Source organism: Balaenoptera musculus, chromosome 18, assembly GCF_009873245.2.
Source record: "Balaenoptera musculus isolate JJ_BM4_2016_0621 chromosome 18, mBalMus1.pri.v3, whole genome shotgun sequence".
In the NCBI taxonomy this organism is placed as follows: domain Eukaryota; kingdom Metazoa; phylum Chordata; class Mammalia; order Artiodactyla; family Balaenopteridae; genus Balaenoptera; species Balaenoptera musculus.
Window position 1 is genome coordinate 50352681 of NC_045802.1, and position 18232 is coordinate 50370912.

Below are 18232 nucleotides of genomic sequence, written 5' to 3' on the forward strand. Positions count from 1 at the left end.
AGAGCCTCAAGGGGTCTTTGTAAAAAGGAATCCTCTGATTATTTCACACTTTGCTTAAAATTCTTCATCCCTAAGAACTAATGTCCAAATCCTTCAACATGGTAGATGAGGCTCTCATTGCCCCTTCAGCTGTTTTTTGTTTGGTTGGTTGGCTTTTTCAGGTTTTTTTGGCTGTGGGATTTTTTTTGGGCGGGGGGCTTTTTTTCCCATGAATTTCTGGTTCTTACTATCTCCAGGTCTTTCCTCATTAAGTTGGCCTGTGCTTAGAAGGCACCTCCACTTCCTCTTCTTTACCTTTAAGCCTCAGTTCTGGCATCTCTTCCTCTAGCAAGCCCATGGCAGGAGTTAGATATCCCCCTTTCTCACTCCTATAATTACTCAGACTATCCCGGCACTGCACTTCCTACTTATTTTGTCATTATTCATTCAGCCCCCTTACTAATTCTCAGTGCTTACTCATTCGTGTGTCTATATCAGACTGGCACAGTCCAGCACATAGTAGGTACTCAAGAGATTTTGAATGAATGAGTGACTGAGTGGTTGTACATGGAGAAATGTTGCAGGAGCCAAGTTAAGAGCTAATGGCTTAAAGTGGCCCTTGATACCTCTTTTTTACTTAGCCCTATAGGCCACTCTTATCTGCGAGTAGAAGGAGAGGTGTTTTCTGGCTCCAAAGGAGCATTGGCCTTGAAACTTATTTTGTGAGCAGAGTAAAGCGGAGAACTTGAGAGACTAATATTTCCCCTAAAATATCCATCAAATACAAGCCCAGCAGATACCAGCAGTTTTCAACCCCATCACCACCACCCCCATCACCAAGTTCTTAACAGCAAATGAAGGTGAACTCCTCCCTGGAATTCTACAAGTTCAGCATATCTTTAATGTTTAGGACTTCTGTCTTTTAAATTCATGTAAATTTATCATTCTTTCTGTAAGATGGAACTGATCTTTGTAAATCAGTTACCAGTGAAATGACTTAATTCCCCAACTCATACATCCACACCTCAATTAGCCAAACTGATGTTCCTGGAAGGTGTCCCATATTTATTTTATAGCTTCCCATCCTTTTCCAACTCCTCCAAGAGGTGCCTCGTTAAGAAATATGGGATACGTTGTAGTTCCTCTTCCGTACTACATTCTTACAAACCAAGCATCAGCCATAATTAACGAAAAAAAAAAAAAACTAGAATAAAAACAAAGGGGGGAGGACCTTCAGAAATAGAAAAAAGGGGGATACTGGTTCAAGATGGCAGAGTAGAAGGATGAGCGCTCACTCCCTCCTGTGAGAGCACCAGAATCACAACTAACTGCTGAACGATCATCGACAGGAAGACACTGGAACTCACCAAAAAACATACCCTACATCCAAAGACAAAGGAGAAGCCACAATGAGACGGTAGGAGGGGCGCAATCACAATAAAATCAAATCCCATAACTGCTGGGTGGGTGACTCACAAACTGGAGAACACTTATACCACAGAAGTCCACCCACTGGAGTGAAGGTTCTGAGCCCCATGTCAGGCTTCCCAACCTGGGGGTCTGGCAAGGCGAGGAGGAATTCCTAGAGAATCAGACTTCGAAGGCTGGCGGGATTTGATTACAGGACTTCGACAGGACTGGGGGAAACAGAGACTCCACTCCTGGAAGGCACACACAAAATAGCGTGTGCATCGGGACCCAGGGGAAGGAGCAGTGACCACATAGGAGACTGAACCAGACCTACCTGCTAGTGTTGGAGGGTCTCTTGCAGAGGCAGGGGGTAGCTGGGGCTCACCGTGAGGACAAGGACACTGGCAGCAGAAGTTCTGGGAAGTACACCTTGGCGTGAGCGCTCCCAGAGTCTGCCATTAGAGCAGACTACCAAAGAGCCCAGGTAGGCTCAAGTGTTGGCTCGCCTCAGGCCAAACAACCAACAGGGAGGGAGCCCAGCCCCACCCATCAGCAGACAAGCGGATTAAAGTTTTACTGAGCTCAGCACACCAGAGCAACAGCCAGCTATACCCACTACAAGTCCCTCCCATCAGGAAACTTGCACAAGCCTCTTATATAGCCTCATCTACCAGAGGGCAGACAGCAGAAGCAAGAAGATTTACAATCCTGCAGCCTGTGGAACAAAAACCACATTCACAGAAAGACAGACAAGATGAAAAGGCAGAGGCCTATGTACCCGATGAAGGAACAAGATAAAACCTCAGAAAAACAACTAGATGAAGTGGAGATAGGCAACCTTCCAGAGAAAGAATTCAGAATAATGATAGTAAAGATTATCCAGAACCTCGGAAAAAGAATGGAGGCAAAGATCGAGAAGATGCAAGAAATGTTTAACAAAGACTTAGAAGAATTAAAGAACAAACAGAGATGAACAATACAATAACTGAAATGAAAAATACACTGGAAGGAATCAATAGCAGAAGAACTGAGGCAGAAGAACGGATAAGTGACCTGGAAGACAGAATGGTGGAATTCACTGCTGTGGAACAGAATAAAGAAAAAAGAATGAAAAGAAATGAAGACAGCCTAAGAGACCTCTGGGACAACATTAAACGCAAAAACATTTGCATTATAGAGGTCCCAGAAGAAGAAGAGAGAGAGAAGGGACCCGAGAAAATATTTGAAGAGATTATAGTCAAAAACTTCCCTAACATGGGAAAGGAAATAGCCACCCAAGTCCAGGAAGCACAGAGAGTCCTACACAGGACAAACACAAGTAGAAACAGGCTGAGACACATAGTCATCAAACTAGCAAAAATTAAAGACAAAGAAAAAATACTGAAAGCAGCAAGGGAAAAACGAAAAATAACATACAAGGGAACTCCCATAAGGTTAACAGCTGATTTCACAGCAGAAACTCTACAAGCCAGAAGGGAGTGGCATGACATATTGAAAGTGATGAAAGGGAAGAACCTAAAACCAAGATTACTCTACCCAGCAAGATTCTCATTCACATTTGATGCAGAAATCAAAAGCTTTACAGACAAGCAAAAGCTAAGAGAATTCAGAACCACCAAACCAGCTCTACAACAAATGCTAAAGGAACTTCTCTAAGTGGGAAACACAAGAGAAGAAAAGGACCTACAAAAACAAACCCAAAACAATTAAGAAAACGGTAATAGGAACACACATATTGATAATTACCTTAAACATGAATGGATTAAATGTTCCAACCAAAAGACACAGGCTCACTGAATGGATACAAAAACAAGATCCATATATATGCTGTCTACAAGAGACCCACTTCAGACCTAGGGACACATACAGACTGAAGGTGAGGGGATGGAAAAAGATATTCCATGCAAATGGAAATCAAAAGAAAGCTGGAATAGCAATACTCATATCAGATAAAATAAACTTTCAAATAAAGAATGTTACAAGAGACATGGAAGGACACTACATAATGATCAAGGGACCAATCCAAGAAGAAAATATAGCAATTATAAATATATATGCACCCAACATAGGAGCACCTCAATACATAAGGCAACTGCTAACAGCTATAAAAGAGGAAATCAACAGTAACATAATAATAGTGGGGGACTTTAACACCTCACTTACACCAATGGACAGATCATCCAAACAGAAAGTTAATAAGGAAACACAAGCTTTAAATGACACAATAGATCAGATAGATTTAATTGATATTTATAGGACATTCCATCCCAAAACAGCAGATTACACTTTCTTCTCAAGTGTGCACAGAACATTCTTCAGGATAGATCACATCTTGGGTCACAAATCAAGCCTCAGTAAATTTAAGAAAATTGAAATCATATCAAGCATCTTTTCTGACCACAACGCTATGAGATTAGAAATCAATTACAGGGAAAAAAACATAAAAAACACAAACACATGGAGGCTAAACAATACATTACTAAATAACCAAGAGATCACTGAAGAAATCAAGGAGGAAATAAAAAAATACTTAGAGACAAATGACAATGAAAACACGATGATCCAAAACCTATGGGATGCAGCAAAAGCAGTTCTAAGAGGGAAGTTTAGAGTAATACAATCCTACCTCAAGAAACAACAAACATCTCAAATAAACAACCTAACCTTACACCTAAAGGAACTAGAGAAGGAAGAACAAACAAAACCCAAAGTTAGTAGAAGGAAAGAAATCATAAAGATCAGAGCAGAAATAAAAGAAATAGAAACAAAGTAGACAATACCAAAGATCAATAAAACTAATAGCTGGCTCTTTGAGAAGATAAACAAAATTGATAAACCATTAGCCAGACTCATCAAGAAAAAGAGGGAGAGTACTCAAATCAATAAAATTAGAAATGAAAAAGAAGAAATACAACAGACACTGCAGACATACAAAGCATCCGAAGAGACTACTACAAGCAACTCTATGACAGTGAAATGGACAACCTGGAAGAAATGGACAAATTCTTAGAAAGGTATAACCTTCCAAGACTGAACCAGGAAGAAATAGAAAACATGAACAGACCAATCACAAGTAATGAAATTGAAACTGTGATTAAAAATCTTCCAACAAACAAAAGTCCTGGACCAGATGGATTCACAGGTGAATTCTATCAAACATTTAGAAAAGAGCTAACACCCATCCTTCTCAAACTCTTCCAAAAAATTTCAGAGGAAAGAAACTCCCAAACTCATTTTATGAGGCCACCATCACCCTGATACCAAAACCAGACAAAGATACTACAAAAAAAGAAAATTACAGACCAACATCACTGATGAATATAGATGCAAAAATTCTCAACAAAATACTAGCAAACAGAATTCAACAACACATTAAAAGGATCATACACCACAATCAAGTGGGATTTATCCCAGGGATGCAAGGATTCTTCAATATATGAAAATTAATCAATGTGATACACCATAGTAACAAATTGAAGAATAAAAACCATATGATCATCTCAATAGATGCAGAAAAAGCTTCTGACAAAATTCAACACCCATTTATGTTAAAAACTCTCCAGAGAATGCGCATAGAGGGAACCTACCTCAACACAGTAAAGGCCACATACGACAAACTCACAGCAAACATCATTTTCAATGGTGAGAAGCTGAAAGCATTTCCTCTAAGATCAGGAAGAAGACAAGGATGTCCACTCTTGCCATTATTATTCAACATGGTTTTGGAAGTCCTAGCCACGGCAATCAGAGAAGAAAAAGAAAAAAAAGGAATACAAACTGGAAAAGAAGAAGTAAAACTGTCACTGTTTGCAGATGACATGATACTATACATACATAATCCTAAAGATGCCACCAGAAAACCACTAGAGCTAATCAATGAATTTGGTAAAGTTGAAGGGTACAAAATTAATGCACAGAAATCTTATGCATTCCTATACCCTAACAACGAAAGATCTGAAAGAGAAATTAAGGAAACACTCCCATTCACCACTGCAACAAAAAGAATAAAATACCTAGGAATAAACCTACCTAAGGGGGTAAAAGACCTGTATTCAGAAAATTATAAGACACTGATTAAAGAAATCAAAGATGACACAAACAGATGGAGAGATATACCATGTTCTTTGATTGGAAGAATCAATATTGTGAAAATGACTATATTACCCAAAGAAATCTACCAATTCAATGCTATCCCTATCAAATTACCAATGGCATTCTTTTACAGAACTAGAACAAAGTATCTTAAAATTTGTATGGAGACACAAAAGACCCAGAATAGCCAAAGCAATCTTGAGGGAAAAAAACGGAGCTGGAAGAATCAGACCCCCTGACTTCAGACTATACTACAAAGCTACAGTAATCAAGACAATATGGTACTGGCACAAAAACAGAAACATAGATCAATGGAACATGATAGAAAGCCCAGAGATAAACCCACACACCTATGGTCAACTAATCTATGACAAAGGAGGCAAGGCTATACAATGGAGAAAAGACAGTTTCTTCAATAAGTGGTGTTAGGAAAACTGGACAGCTACATGTAAAAGAATGAAATTAGAACACTCCCTAACACCATACACAAAAATAAACTCAAAATGGATTAAAGACCTAAATGTAAGACCAGACACTATAAAACTCTCTTAGAGGAAATCATAGGAAGAACACTCTTTGACATAAATCACAGCAAGATCTTTTTTGATCCACCTCCTAGAGTAATGGAAATAAAAACAAAAATAAACAAATGGGACCTAATGAAACTTAAAAGCTTTTGCACAGCAACGGAAACTATAAACAAGACAAAAAGACAACCCTCAGAATGGCAGAAAATATTTGCAAACGAATCAATGGACAAGGATTAATCTCCAAAATATATAAACAGTTCATGCAGCTCAATATTAAAAAAACAAACAACCCAATTAAAAAATGGGCAGAAGACCTAAATAGACATTTCTCCAAAGAAGACATACAGATGGCCGAGAGGCACATGAAAAGCTGCTCAACATCACTAATTAATTATTAGAGAAATGCAAATCAAAACTACAATGAGGTACCACCTTACACCGGTTAGAATGGGCATCATTAGAAAATCTACAAACAACAAATGCTGGAGAGGGTGTGGAGGAAAGGGAACCCTCTTGCTCTGTTGGTGGAAATGTAAATCAATACAGCCACTATGGAAAACAGTATGGAGGTTCCTTAAAAAACTAAAAATAGAATTACCATATGAGCCAGCAATCCCACTACTGGGCATATACCCAGAGAAAACCATACTTCAAAAAGAGTCATGTACCGGGCTTCCCTGGTGGCGCAGTGGTTGAGAATCTGCCTGCCAATGCAGGGGACACGGGTTCGAGCCCTGGTCCGGGAAGATCCCACATGCCACGGAGCAACTAGGCCCATAAGCCACAATTACTGAGCCTGCGCTCCGCAATGAGGCCGCGATAGTGAGAGGCCCACGCACTGCGATGAAGAGTGGTCCCCACTTGCCGCAACTAGAGAAAGCCCTCGCACAGAAACGAAGACCCAACACAGCCATAAATAAATAAATAAATAAATAAAATTAAAAAAAAAAAAAAAAAAAGAGTCATGTACCAAAATGTTCATTGCAGCTCTATTTACAATAGCCAGGACATGGAAGCAACCTAAGTGTCCATCATCGGATGAATGGATAAAGAAGATGTGGCACATGTATACAATGGAATATTGCTCAGCCATAAAAAGAAATGAAATGGAGTTATTTGTAGTGAGGTGGATGGAGTTAGAGTCAGTCATACAGAGGGAAGTAAGTCAGAAAGAAAAAAACAAATACCGTATGCTAACACATATATATAGAATCTAAGGAAAAATAAATAAATAAATAAAAGGTCATGAAGAACCTAGTGGCAAGACGGGAATAAAGACATAGACCTACTAGAGAATGGACTTGAGGATATGGGGAGGGGGAAGGGTAAGATGTGACAAAGTGAGAGAGTGGCATGGACATATATACACTACCAAACGTAAAATAGATAGCTAGTGGGAAGCAACCGCATAGCACAGGGAGATCAGCTCTGTGCTTTGTGACCACCTAGAGGGGTGGGATAGGGAGGGTGGGAGGAAGGGAGATGCAAGAGGGAAGAGATATGGGAACATATGTATACATATAACTGATTCACTTTGTTATAAAGCAGAAACTAACACCATTGTAAAGCAAATATACTCCAATAAAGATGTTAAAAAAAAAATCAAAAAAAAAAAGTGTGTGTGTTTTGAGTGTGTGTGTGTGTGAGGGGGGCTTTTCCTTAATATGAAAGCTATGCAAAACTTCACACTTGTATACTTAATGATTCTAGAGTTATTTCACACCACCATCATCCACAATCCCTTGAAAGCTTCCAATGAATCCTATTATTTCCATAGTCCTTAAAGAAGAAAAAAGTACCTCCAGGGGCTTTCTCTCTTGGCATCACTTCATACAAAAAACTCAGATATATTTGCATTTATGTAAAAAGATATTCAATACAGCACTCTTTGAAGCAGAAATTTAAAAAAAAAAAACCTGGAAATTTAAATGCCCATCAAAAAAAGACTGGTAAAATAAATGACAGCACATCTAGACAGTGGCATTTCATGCACAGTATCATGTAGCCATCAAATAAGATGAGGTAGATAGATCATTGTTACGTGTACAAGCATGCATTGCAAGAGCTCCAGGATAAGTGGTTAAGAGAAGAAAGCAAGGCAAGGAATAGGCATAAATTCTACTGAATACAAAAAAAGAGGGGAATTATTTATGTATTCATTCATTCATATATTCATTCATTTATATGTAATGTCTCTGTAAAGATGCACTAGTGATTATCCCTGGGAAAAACCAGGGGTTACTGGAGGGTGGAGATATACTTTTTACGATACGCACTCTTATATTGCTTAAATTTTTCACCATAAACTTTTCAAAAACTAAAACAAAAGCTATCTGGGGGAAGTAAAGGTAAAAGCAGAGAGGAAGGGCAAAGCCTGCCTCACTGCCTACCTGACTCACTGCTTCCTGGGCCACAGTCCAGCAGCCCGGGGCTGGTGTGACGGACTCCAACTTCTGTGATTTTTCAACCTGGGAGGCACTATGCTTTCTTTCGAGAGGGGGGACATCAGTGACTGAGGATGGTTCAGGAAAGAGCCCCTATATCCGAAATGCAGAGCCTCTCCCCACATTCTTTAGAATTTTATCTTCATGCATTATACTTTTGATTAAGGCCCATCTCACAGCGTCTATTTCCTTTTGCCCACAAACTTTAAGAGGTCATGTCTACCTACATTCCCCCATGTTCAAAGTAATTCACATCTGTTGCCAAGACTGTGGTCAAAGAAAATGTTTGTGAAGGACTTTTCCTCCACATTGAGGACCAAACCACCTTGACAACAGGGGTTTTCGACAGTAAACTCTGGGGAAAAGGCCCATTCATTCCTGGCCAAGCTGGCCAATTACCCAGTGAGGAGTCCTTCTGACGCCATTAGCCCTACAACAATTTAGGAAGCATTCCCAGTGTTCAGAGAACCCCTTAAATGAAATTAGACCAGTATTTGAGCCAATCCATACCGAAGAGCCAAAAGGAATAATTAAAGTGTGAATGTTTTATTCTTTAGTGTTTAATAGAAGAATACATCACAAGTCACATAATCAATGATTCATTACTTCACACACAGGGAGGAAAACAATATTGAGTATTTCTGTTATACAACTGGTTGTGAACACAGAGAACCAAAATCTCTAGAGCATTTAGATGGCTGAAGAAATTCTCACTTAAAGTTTGGGCACGTCTGAAAAAACTTCCTCGGTTTTTAAAATATAAAAGGATTTTTTTTTTTTCTTGGCTTTCTGTTTCATTAGGAAGCCTGATAATTGTATAATGATTTTTTCCCTTTCTCCTTCAATTTTGAGAATATGGCTCAGTGATATGTATCACTTAGCATATAACATTTTCAACAATTTCATAATCCCAGATAACTCTGTGGGAATCTTACATTGTTTCTCAGGTAAGAGTTTTTCAGATGCCCAGAAAAATTTAAATAATGTATAATTTGCATCTTCAAAATTAATATCCACAATGGATGTTTTAACCTTTGTCATTAAATGTCACAAATGCTGTTTGAGTGGTCATAAATGAATTGTCATTTGTATTCAATATTAATAGCAAAATTCACCTGCCTATAAAGTCACAAAGACAGTTGTATAATAGTTTACATTACAATTAATGTTCACATACCTCAAAACACATTTAGAATTAAAAAAAAAAAACCTGGGAAAAAAATCACAAAATGTATAAGGTGACAAGAATTCTTGGTCAACTAGTTCAGCTTCCTACCACACGAGTTTATACTCTAATGTAAATATTCTGGTTGAATTTCTTCCATCTTAGTTTCAAGGGCCCCAGTAGAGAATAGAAGTCTTCAAACATTAATACTTTTAGATGTTTATCATCCAAAATTGTGACAAAGAAAAGTTAACTTCAACATAGCATGTTTCTGGCTCTAGGAAAGCCTATTTTAGGTACTATAGCCACTGGAAACACAAGACTTATTTATTTCTCAAGAGATAGATTTAGGTCATCTAAGAAAACTAATTCAGTTTTTAAATGAGTTATAATAAGGAAAAACAGAAAAAAATTCCAAAGGATTTACTCTAGTAGGTTTACAATAAAAATATTCAGTTTACAATTTTAGAAATTTAAGTCAACTGAGTATTTATGATTTAGATTATAAAAAAAAATTCTTAAGGAATTCAATGCCTCCAGTCAATACTGTTCTAAATGCCTGCACTATCATTTATCACTTTTCATGTGGAGTACAAAAATGTTTTTGAATATTAGATTAGAATTTACCATAATTTAAAAAGTAAAAAATTATCAAAGCCTCAACTTACATGGCTTTAATGTAGTAATAACATTCCATGGAAAATTCCAATAAAAATTGTAATACGTTATGAGCATGCCAGTTGCCTATTTTGTCTGAGAATTCACAGATTATGCATTTCCCCAGAAAAGCAACAGGCTCCATATATATATGGATCTGGTTTGAAAGAGAAGACAATTTTGTCTAGTATTATAAATTATCACTTTGCTATCAATACAAAAACCAAATAAAACACAAGAATAAAAATCGTGCTGAAAGGGAAAAAATGTAAGTCCCACACATTCAAGGAATATTTTCCACAACACACAATTTGAAAAATTAAAACGAACATGGTTCATAGTCTACATGTTTTAAAAAACAGACAATATGTCAAACACTTGGTGCAAAAGCATTGAACATGGTACCTGTTTTTTTAACCACCACTGTCAACCATTCTTTTTTAAAAAGTTAAATTTGGTATTAAAATCTAATGTCACTCAGTTGTATTTATGAACCAAATGGTAATTAGAGCCATTACATATGTAAATGCATGCTACACTGAGTCAGATTAATGCAGTTATAATTTCTGAATAATTTATGACACCCTCCCAGGTTACTGAATGTCTTTGGAGAGCTTACTCAAATGGACGCTCAATATCTCTTCCAAGCTCACAGATGACAACCAACACTCCAGCCCACTTTGTAGACCACTAAGGGTCCTTCTGTGGCTCAGAGCACATGGTGAATATGGGACCCAAAAGTGCAGAGGCCAAGTCATCTTATCTCAGTTATAGTATCCACCCAATGTAAAAATGAGTTTCCTACCCAGCCTTTACTTTGGGCTAAGGTAGAATTTTTCATGTATCAACTTCCAACTTTAGAGGGGATAGTCATCATAGAAAAAAAGGTTGGTTTACCATCTCTAACCATTCAATTCCCAGTCTTTCAGATAATGAAAGGGGTTAGGGAGTACTGCAGGGCAGCAAGGATGTGTGGAGGAGTGAGATGTGGACGAACAAAGCTGTGAAACAGTTCAACTCAAAGTTTTACAAGATAAAACTTTTAAGACTTGGGTGGCAGAGACAAAACTTGAGCAATTTCCCGTGACTCCTGGAGTTGAGCAGATTTAACAAGGCAAATCAGAATCTCGGAGTCTTGCCATACGTCAGTGGCTTTGATCTGTCCCAAGATGTTCTCAATTATGTGCTTTTTGTTGCACAATCTAACAGAATACCACATAGGGTGCAGAAATCTCTGTGACACTTACTTTTGGCCAGTGAGTGACATTCCTAAATCATTTCAGGCTTGAAACAGGGCTAGGTTCTGATGTGTTACCTAGTCCGAGAACACACCCAACACATAAGCAAATGTGACTTCCTGAATGTTTCTGCTTCCCTTACAATTATGGTCTTTGTAATTGTAAAGCTAACTTTACTTTTCTAAAAAGGCACCTCCAACAAAAGACCTCAAATCTTTCTCTTCCCCAATAAAAAAAAAAAAAAGAATTGGTGGATTAAAAATACAGGTACTGTGGTTTATGCAGACAGTTAATTGACATATTAGTATACAACTAATATCCAAGCAAAAAGTATGGAGCAAACTCAGCTTTATAACTATGTATTTTTTTTCTAACCCAATTTCCCCATAGACAAGGATATAAGAAACTCATTGAAACATGTTGCTTTAGTATATACACCATCTGATGCAAGTTACTGGGGGTAAACACAGGAACGTTTATAGCATTAGTAAATTAATTAAAAAACTAAATGATTCATGTAAAATGTTTATATATGGTATATACAGATTGGATCACATGAGTCTAAGAATAAAACTGTTCCAATTCTTAACATCTGTTATGGACATATAGTAAGATACAGTACAAGATTCATTTTTAAAAAGAAGAAAAAAAATAGCGCTAATTTAAACACTGAAAACGACTCTTACAAAATCTTTTAAAAACCTACTTCAAGAGAATGATGCTGAAACAAATGAAAAAGGACAGGCTTCTCCGTCATCACAGAATATCCAAAGGAGCCTCACAGCATGAAAGACGATTCATCTCCCTTCACTTACAGTGTAGATACGATATACAGTGGGGATTTATTCCATGTTAGAGTAAAGGTATAAGGCAACCAGGTCTCCTTCTGTTTCAGTTGCATTTACATGGAACACCATTTTATTGCTCAGCTCACTTTTAAGCACTTATTTGCCTTCATTTTAAAATATTCCACTTTACAGCTATCTACAGATGGCAGCCCTTGGCGTTTCTATTCTCTGCAGCTCTGTCATTCGAAAAGATTCCACCTTAACTTCAAACAACCTGCATCGAAGTGGCATTTTTCAGGTTTGCCCAGAAGTCAAAATTGGCTGGGCTTGCAGACAGTAAGGATTTTTAATAAGAGAACTTAAGTCTAAGTAACCCAAATCAACATATTTTGTTCAAGGAAATAGATTTTAAAATCAGGACTTATAATCAACAAGAAAATAAAGTTCAAAAACTAAAACCCTACTGGGTAACTCTTTGGTTAGGTTATATAAGTATCAGCAAAACAGTTAGTTCAATAAACTGCCAGGTAAGAGTAGATCTGTGATTCACCTTTACAAAATGCTTTGCATGTTTTTGTGTGCTATTTTGTTAATGTGCATGTACTCAGACGGACGGTACAAACTTCCAACTTTCAAATAATAAATGAGTATGTCCTCTCCTCCCTTCCCACCCCTCCTACCCTCCTTCCTCCCTCCCCACCCCACCCCCCAAGGCTTAAGAGCTAAGGTCCTACTGACAGTCACTGCAATAATACAGGTTTTCTTAATACCCACGACGTGCATTACTACCCAGCTCCGTTTACAGTCACAGCCAGGTGACCTCCTGCAATGCTCGGCGACCTGAGCCGTCATTCTCTCTTTCCCCCTCTTGTCAATAACGGCTGCCATGTCAAGCAGTCGAACCAAGGGCTTCTGGCGGTGAGCCCAGGAGAAAGGGTGCCTCTTCAGGCAGGAGGGGAACTTTCTACAAGTTTAAACCACAGGCGAAGACCTTTAAATTTGCACAGAAACCAAACGCTCCTTCATTATGCCATCACCAGATTCTTCTCCTACTTCTACCTGTAACTTTTCAAAACTTTATTCATTTATAGTCCCTGAACAGCCTCCGCGGGATCCTAATTCCAGCTCTGGAGTCTTCCATTCAGCCTTCTAAAACTTCACCTTTAAAGAGGGTCAAAAGACTGCGTAATAAATGACCTTTCAAAACTATTCGCAGACACTGCTACCAATTCTATCTCTTAAACCGCGAATGAGTCATCAGGGCTTGAGAAGATTTCAAGGAATCTTCTATACACTGGACAGGGTCCAGTTGGGTTCGGAACAATTCAGTCATTCCCAGGTACTCGGTGACTTTGTAGCCACACTGCCCCACTACATCCAGACTGAAGGACAATCCGGGGGAGGGGTGATTTGAGGCCGGGGGCAGAGGAAGCATGGGGTGGAGAGGTACGTCTGGGCTCTCTCTTCTAGTGGGGTCCAGAGAAGACGAAGAAGCCGAGAGGACCTGTGGCTGCAGGTTCTAAAGTGAGGGGTCAGTGGGTCTACTGCAGGTGGGGAACAGGGGAATGGGAGAACGTGGGGTGGGAGGGGAAATCTATAGCCCTCTCCCGGGCAAGAAAGAGAGGGAATGCGCGCGCTGGAGTCGCAAGAGGGTGTGGGGAGTTCACTCCCTGCAGAAGACGTACTCGGTGTAGCTGGTCCAGATCTTGTCCTCGTTCTGGTCGGTGCTGCTGGCGAAGGCGCAGGTGCCCGTGGAACTGCACGCCACCATGTGGAAGCCCGACTCGGACAGCTTGTCGAAGGCCTGCTCCAGGAAGTTGAACTTGAGGTAATAGCGCGAGGTGTAGCGCTCCGGGGGCCGGTCGGGGTCCCGGCTCTCGTTCAGGGTGTCCCCGAACACCTCCTTGGCCAGCGACGTCTTGCCGCACACGGTGATGCGCGCCACTCGCCGGAACTTGGCGTCCGCCTGCGCGTCCCGCCCGATGGTGTAGGAGCCGCGGTAGCCGATGGTGATGTAGCCCGAGCGTCGGCTGCCGTCCAACGACTGGGACGGCGTGAGCAGCGGGCCCGCCGCGCCCCCCGACGGGCTGCGGCTAGCCACCTCCAGGGTGGGCGACGGCGCCCCAGCCGAGGCGCCCTCCTGCTGCTCAGGCTCCGCGTAGCCGAGCGGCAGCAGCTCGTCGCCCAGCGAGCCCTCCTTCTGCACCCCGCGCCGCGAGTGCGGCGGCGGCGGCCCGGGGCCGGGCTGCTGGGGCTCCCCGAGGCGGCGCACGAGCTCCGGCAGCTCGAAGTACTCGGCTTCGCGCTGCAGCCGGCTGCGCTCGGGGAAGTAGTCAGGCAGCACGAGCTGCAAGTCCCGCAGGTAATCCAAGATGTAGCGGAAGAGGAAGCCGTCTCGGTCTAGAAAGAAGCGGCCTTTGCTGTCCCGGGCCAGCTCCTGCGGCTGCTGCTGCGTGAACATGCGCCAGAGCAACGAGTCGGGAACCGACACCACCGTGCAGCGCCTGGTCACATACACCTGGCCCCCCACGTTCAGCTCCACGATGTCGGGAAAGAGCGGCGGCTCAGCCGAGGACGACGAGGAGCCGCTGCCGCCGCCGCCACCACCCCCGTTGGGTAGTCCACGAGTGCTGTCCGCCAGAGCCATGGCCAAGAGGTGGCCGGGCTAGGGCAGTGAGCGAGAGCCGGGCCGCGCGCCGGAGCCGCCGCCGCCGCCTTTCTCGGACGCTCGCTCAGCCCTGCGCCCCGGCCCGCCGCTGCCGCCGAGAGCCGCGCGGAGCCGAGTGCACAATGCGAGCGCGCCTCCGTGCGCCCCCGCGAGCCCCGCTGCACTCCTCCCGCCTCGCCCGCGCGCTCCAGGGGAGTGCCGGGTGGCGACCCGCGCGCTGCTTAAGTAGAGCCGCCCGCCCGGGCGCCGCGGCGAGCAGAAGGCGGGGGCGGCAGCGGAGCGGCGGAGCCTCGCTCCCAGGGCGGGAGGGGGTGGTGGGGCGGGGAATCGATTTGCATCTGAAACGCTGATGCCGCGGCGGGCTGCTGGCTCCACCCAGGCTCGCGCGCCGCCCGGACGCCCCGACTTCCCTACGGCCTCCTCGCCCCTTCCCGCTCCTGCCCAACTTTCTTCCTCTTCCAAAGCGGACAGAACCTGGGCTTGGCCGCTTCGGAAGACGAGCCTTCTTTGGAGGGGCAGTCACTGCGCCCCCTCCTCCTAACTGCAGCCGGAGACTGTGGAAGGAGCACTTGAACTTTCCGGCTCCCCCTACCCGGGGAGTGGAAGGGCCTGGCTGCCCCCGGAGACTAGCCGCTTTAAACACTGTAACTGTGGCGCTTTAAACACGCGGCTCGTCTCGTTGCTGAAAGTTCTAGAGAGAGTCCAAAAAATCTGGAGAGGCGGTGGGGCCGCCCCGGTCCGGAGGCAGCTAGATTTTGTTTGCGCGTACAAGTAGCCTCGAAAAAACCCTAGAAACAAAAAGCTAACCTCGGTATCCTGCTGTAGGACGCTCTCCCATAGTTTATTTTCTGGGAAAAAAGGCAAACTCATTAGTTGGGAGACCTCAGAATTGGAGGAAATGGCAAAAGGGGAACTTGGGTGAGTTCAATGAGTGACTTCGGGGCGTGTTCCCCTCCCAGTGGCGGACGCGACCTTCCCCCCCACCCCCGCCGCTTTTTGGCCAAGCTGAAGGGGCATGTACTGTGAGGCCTAAGGGAAAGCTACGTTTCCGCGGCCCTACCAGCCCCAGGTGAATCGCGCAATGAAACTCGGAGGGTTTGAAGGTCAAATATAATTTAGAAAACCTACCTTTCAAACCCTGCGTCTTTATCCTCCCAAAGGTCCAGGCGCACCCGCTCTCCCGCGGGCCTGGGTCATTCTGTTCAGCCCTTTCCCAAGTGCCCTCTAGTCTCAGGGTCCTTGTACATTTGAAGGCCCGCTCTAGATCCCTTCCGGTCCTCTAACTCCTGCTCCCTTCGCACTCGTATTCGCCCTTCACAATGCAGCACCCAGGTCTCCTCCCCCGGGAAAGCTACCCTGACTCCTCAGGTGGGTGGGGCTTCGGATGGCCCCTTCCAAGTGCCCTAACCCTAACGCCCAACACATTCTGACATGACGCGTCTGTGAGTGATTATCTAATCTCTGACTTTGGTAAATAGTCTCCTGAGCACTGCAGAAAGAGGACGGAAGAGAGGGTAGTGAAGAATGTTTAGCAATCATCAAGTCAATGGTTCATTGGTTGTGCACCAGGTATTCATTCGGCCGCGCCGGGTAGAAGAATAACGTAAGACGGAATAGACTCCACAGAGCTTTCAGTGTAGCCTGGTAGGCAAGGGTCAGAAGTCTGAGCAGCTATCAGATCGGTCTGAAGTACAGACTGTCAATCAGTATAAATCAGGCGAGATCTTTGTTCTTGATAATAATGTTTCCCCTTTTGTGTAACTACCCGATGGGCTTTACAGTCTCCTCATGGATGTGTGTCATTTTTACTTTGAAATGTTTATGTCTGCTGAACAGTTATCTCATGCATGTCAGTGTACTGAAATAAGATCAAGCCCCAGACCAGCTCACTTAACTGCAAGTACAGATTGTGATACTGAATATATTTGACCACTCTTTTTTTGTTTGTTCTTTGGTATAAATAATAGCTGACACAAAAGTTCCAAGTTCCAAAGCTGAATTTCTAGGCGGCTGGGCTACTATTTGTAATATCAGTGTCAAAGCCCTAAAGAAACCAGTCTCTTTTTTGTAAATCCAAGAAAAGCCTTTTTCATATCAATTCTGTACATATTTTTGTATCATTACTTTGTTCATCATATCAGCAAATCCTGTCAGTTTTGCCTTCAGAATTCTTCCAGGCTATTAACATGTTTCACCACCTCCCTGCCATCACCCGGGACCAAGCCACCCATCGCCTCTTGCATTGGCCTCCTAACTGCTTCCACCTTTGCCTCCTACAGTCTTTTATCACCAGAACAAAAAGAGGGATCCCATTATAACCTAAGTCAGATCATGTCACTGTGTCCAAAGCCCCTCATTGGCTTCCCATCTCACCAAAAGTAAAAACCAAAGTACTTTCATTGCTTACAATACTCTACAAGATTGGAGCTGTCCCACCAGAACCTCTCAGATGCATCCCCTGCCACTCTCCCAGGAGCTCCATGCTTTAACCACAGTACCCCCACCCCCTACTGTTTGCTCAGGGCCTTTGCACTTCCTGCTCCCTGTGCTGAAAGACTCACTTCCCCTCCCCCTCTTATCTTCCTCATCTTGTTCAGGTGTCTCCCTTCTCACCTTCTTCAGACCTCTGCAGCAAGACCTTCCCTTGATCACCCTATTTAATATAGCACAACCCCGCCCAAGCAGCATCCATTTCCCTGCTTTATTTGTTTACTGTTTGTTTCCCCGCATTAGAATATAAAGTCCAAGAGATCATAGATTTGGGTTTGCTTGATTCATCACCACAGCCCCAGTGCCTAGAACAGAACTGACATATAATAGACATTGGATAAATATCTGTTTCCCACTTGTTTATTCCACCAATATTTATTAAAGGTCTACTACTATGTTCTAGGCAACATGTTAAAAAATAATAATCTCTGCTTTCTTGGAGCTTCCAGTCTTGTGAGGGAGACAGATAATAAATATATAGATGAGTAAATCTACTTCAGGTAGAGATAAATGCCATGAAGAAAATAAAATTATGAAATGAGATAGAGGGACTGAGTACAAGGATAGTAGTTTATATAGACTGGCTGGGAGCCTCTCCACGAAAGTGGCATTTGAGCTGAATAATAAGCAAGAAAGCCATGAGAAGTTCTGGAGGAAGAACATTCCAGGCAGAGGGCAAAGCAAGTGAAAGGAGTCTGGGTTAAGAATGATTTTGGTACATCTCACAGTAGAAGTTGGTCTATTGTATCATCTGCTTGTATCTCCAGAGTA

General features: G+C 42.6%; 1 protein-coding gene and 1 long non-coding RNA gene across 4 annotated transcripts in view; both read right to left on the reverse strand.

Annotated features, from left to right (window-relative positions):
* Positions 1-17903, reverse strand: part of LOC118884079 — a 113204-nt gene extending 95301 nt beyond the window's left edge. For all 3 annotated transcript variants that reach the window (XR_005017176.1, XR_005017175.1, XR_005017174.1), the window contains exon 1: positions 16100-17903. This is a non-coding gene — a long non-coding RNA (uncharacterized LOC118884079). The remainder of the gene's footprint in view (positions 1-16099) is intronic.
* Positions 8981-15239, reverse strand: KCTD12 (potassium channel tetramerization domain containing 12). The gene has a single exon (XM_036831393.1). It carries the CDS (start codon positions 14948-14950, stop codon positions 13967-13969), a length of 984 nt encoding a protein of 327 aa, XP_036687288.1. The 5' UTR covers positions 14951-15239; the 3' UTR covers positions 8981-13966.
* Positions 17904-18232: the final 329 nt, after the last annotated feature.

Excerpts from the sequence above, each read along its gene's own strand:
- KCTD12 (XM_036831393.1), bottom strand. The coding sequence starts at position 14,950 with ATGGCTCTGGCGGACAGCACTCGTGGACTACCCAACGGGGGTGGTGGC.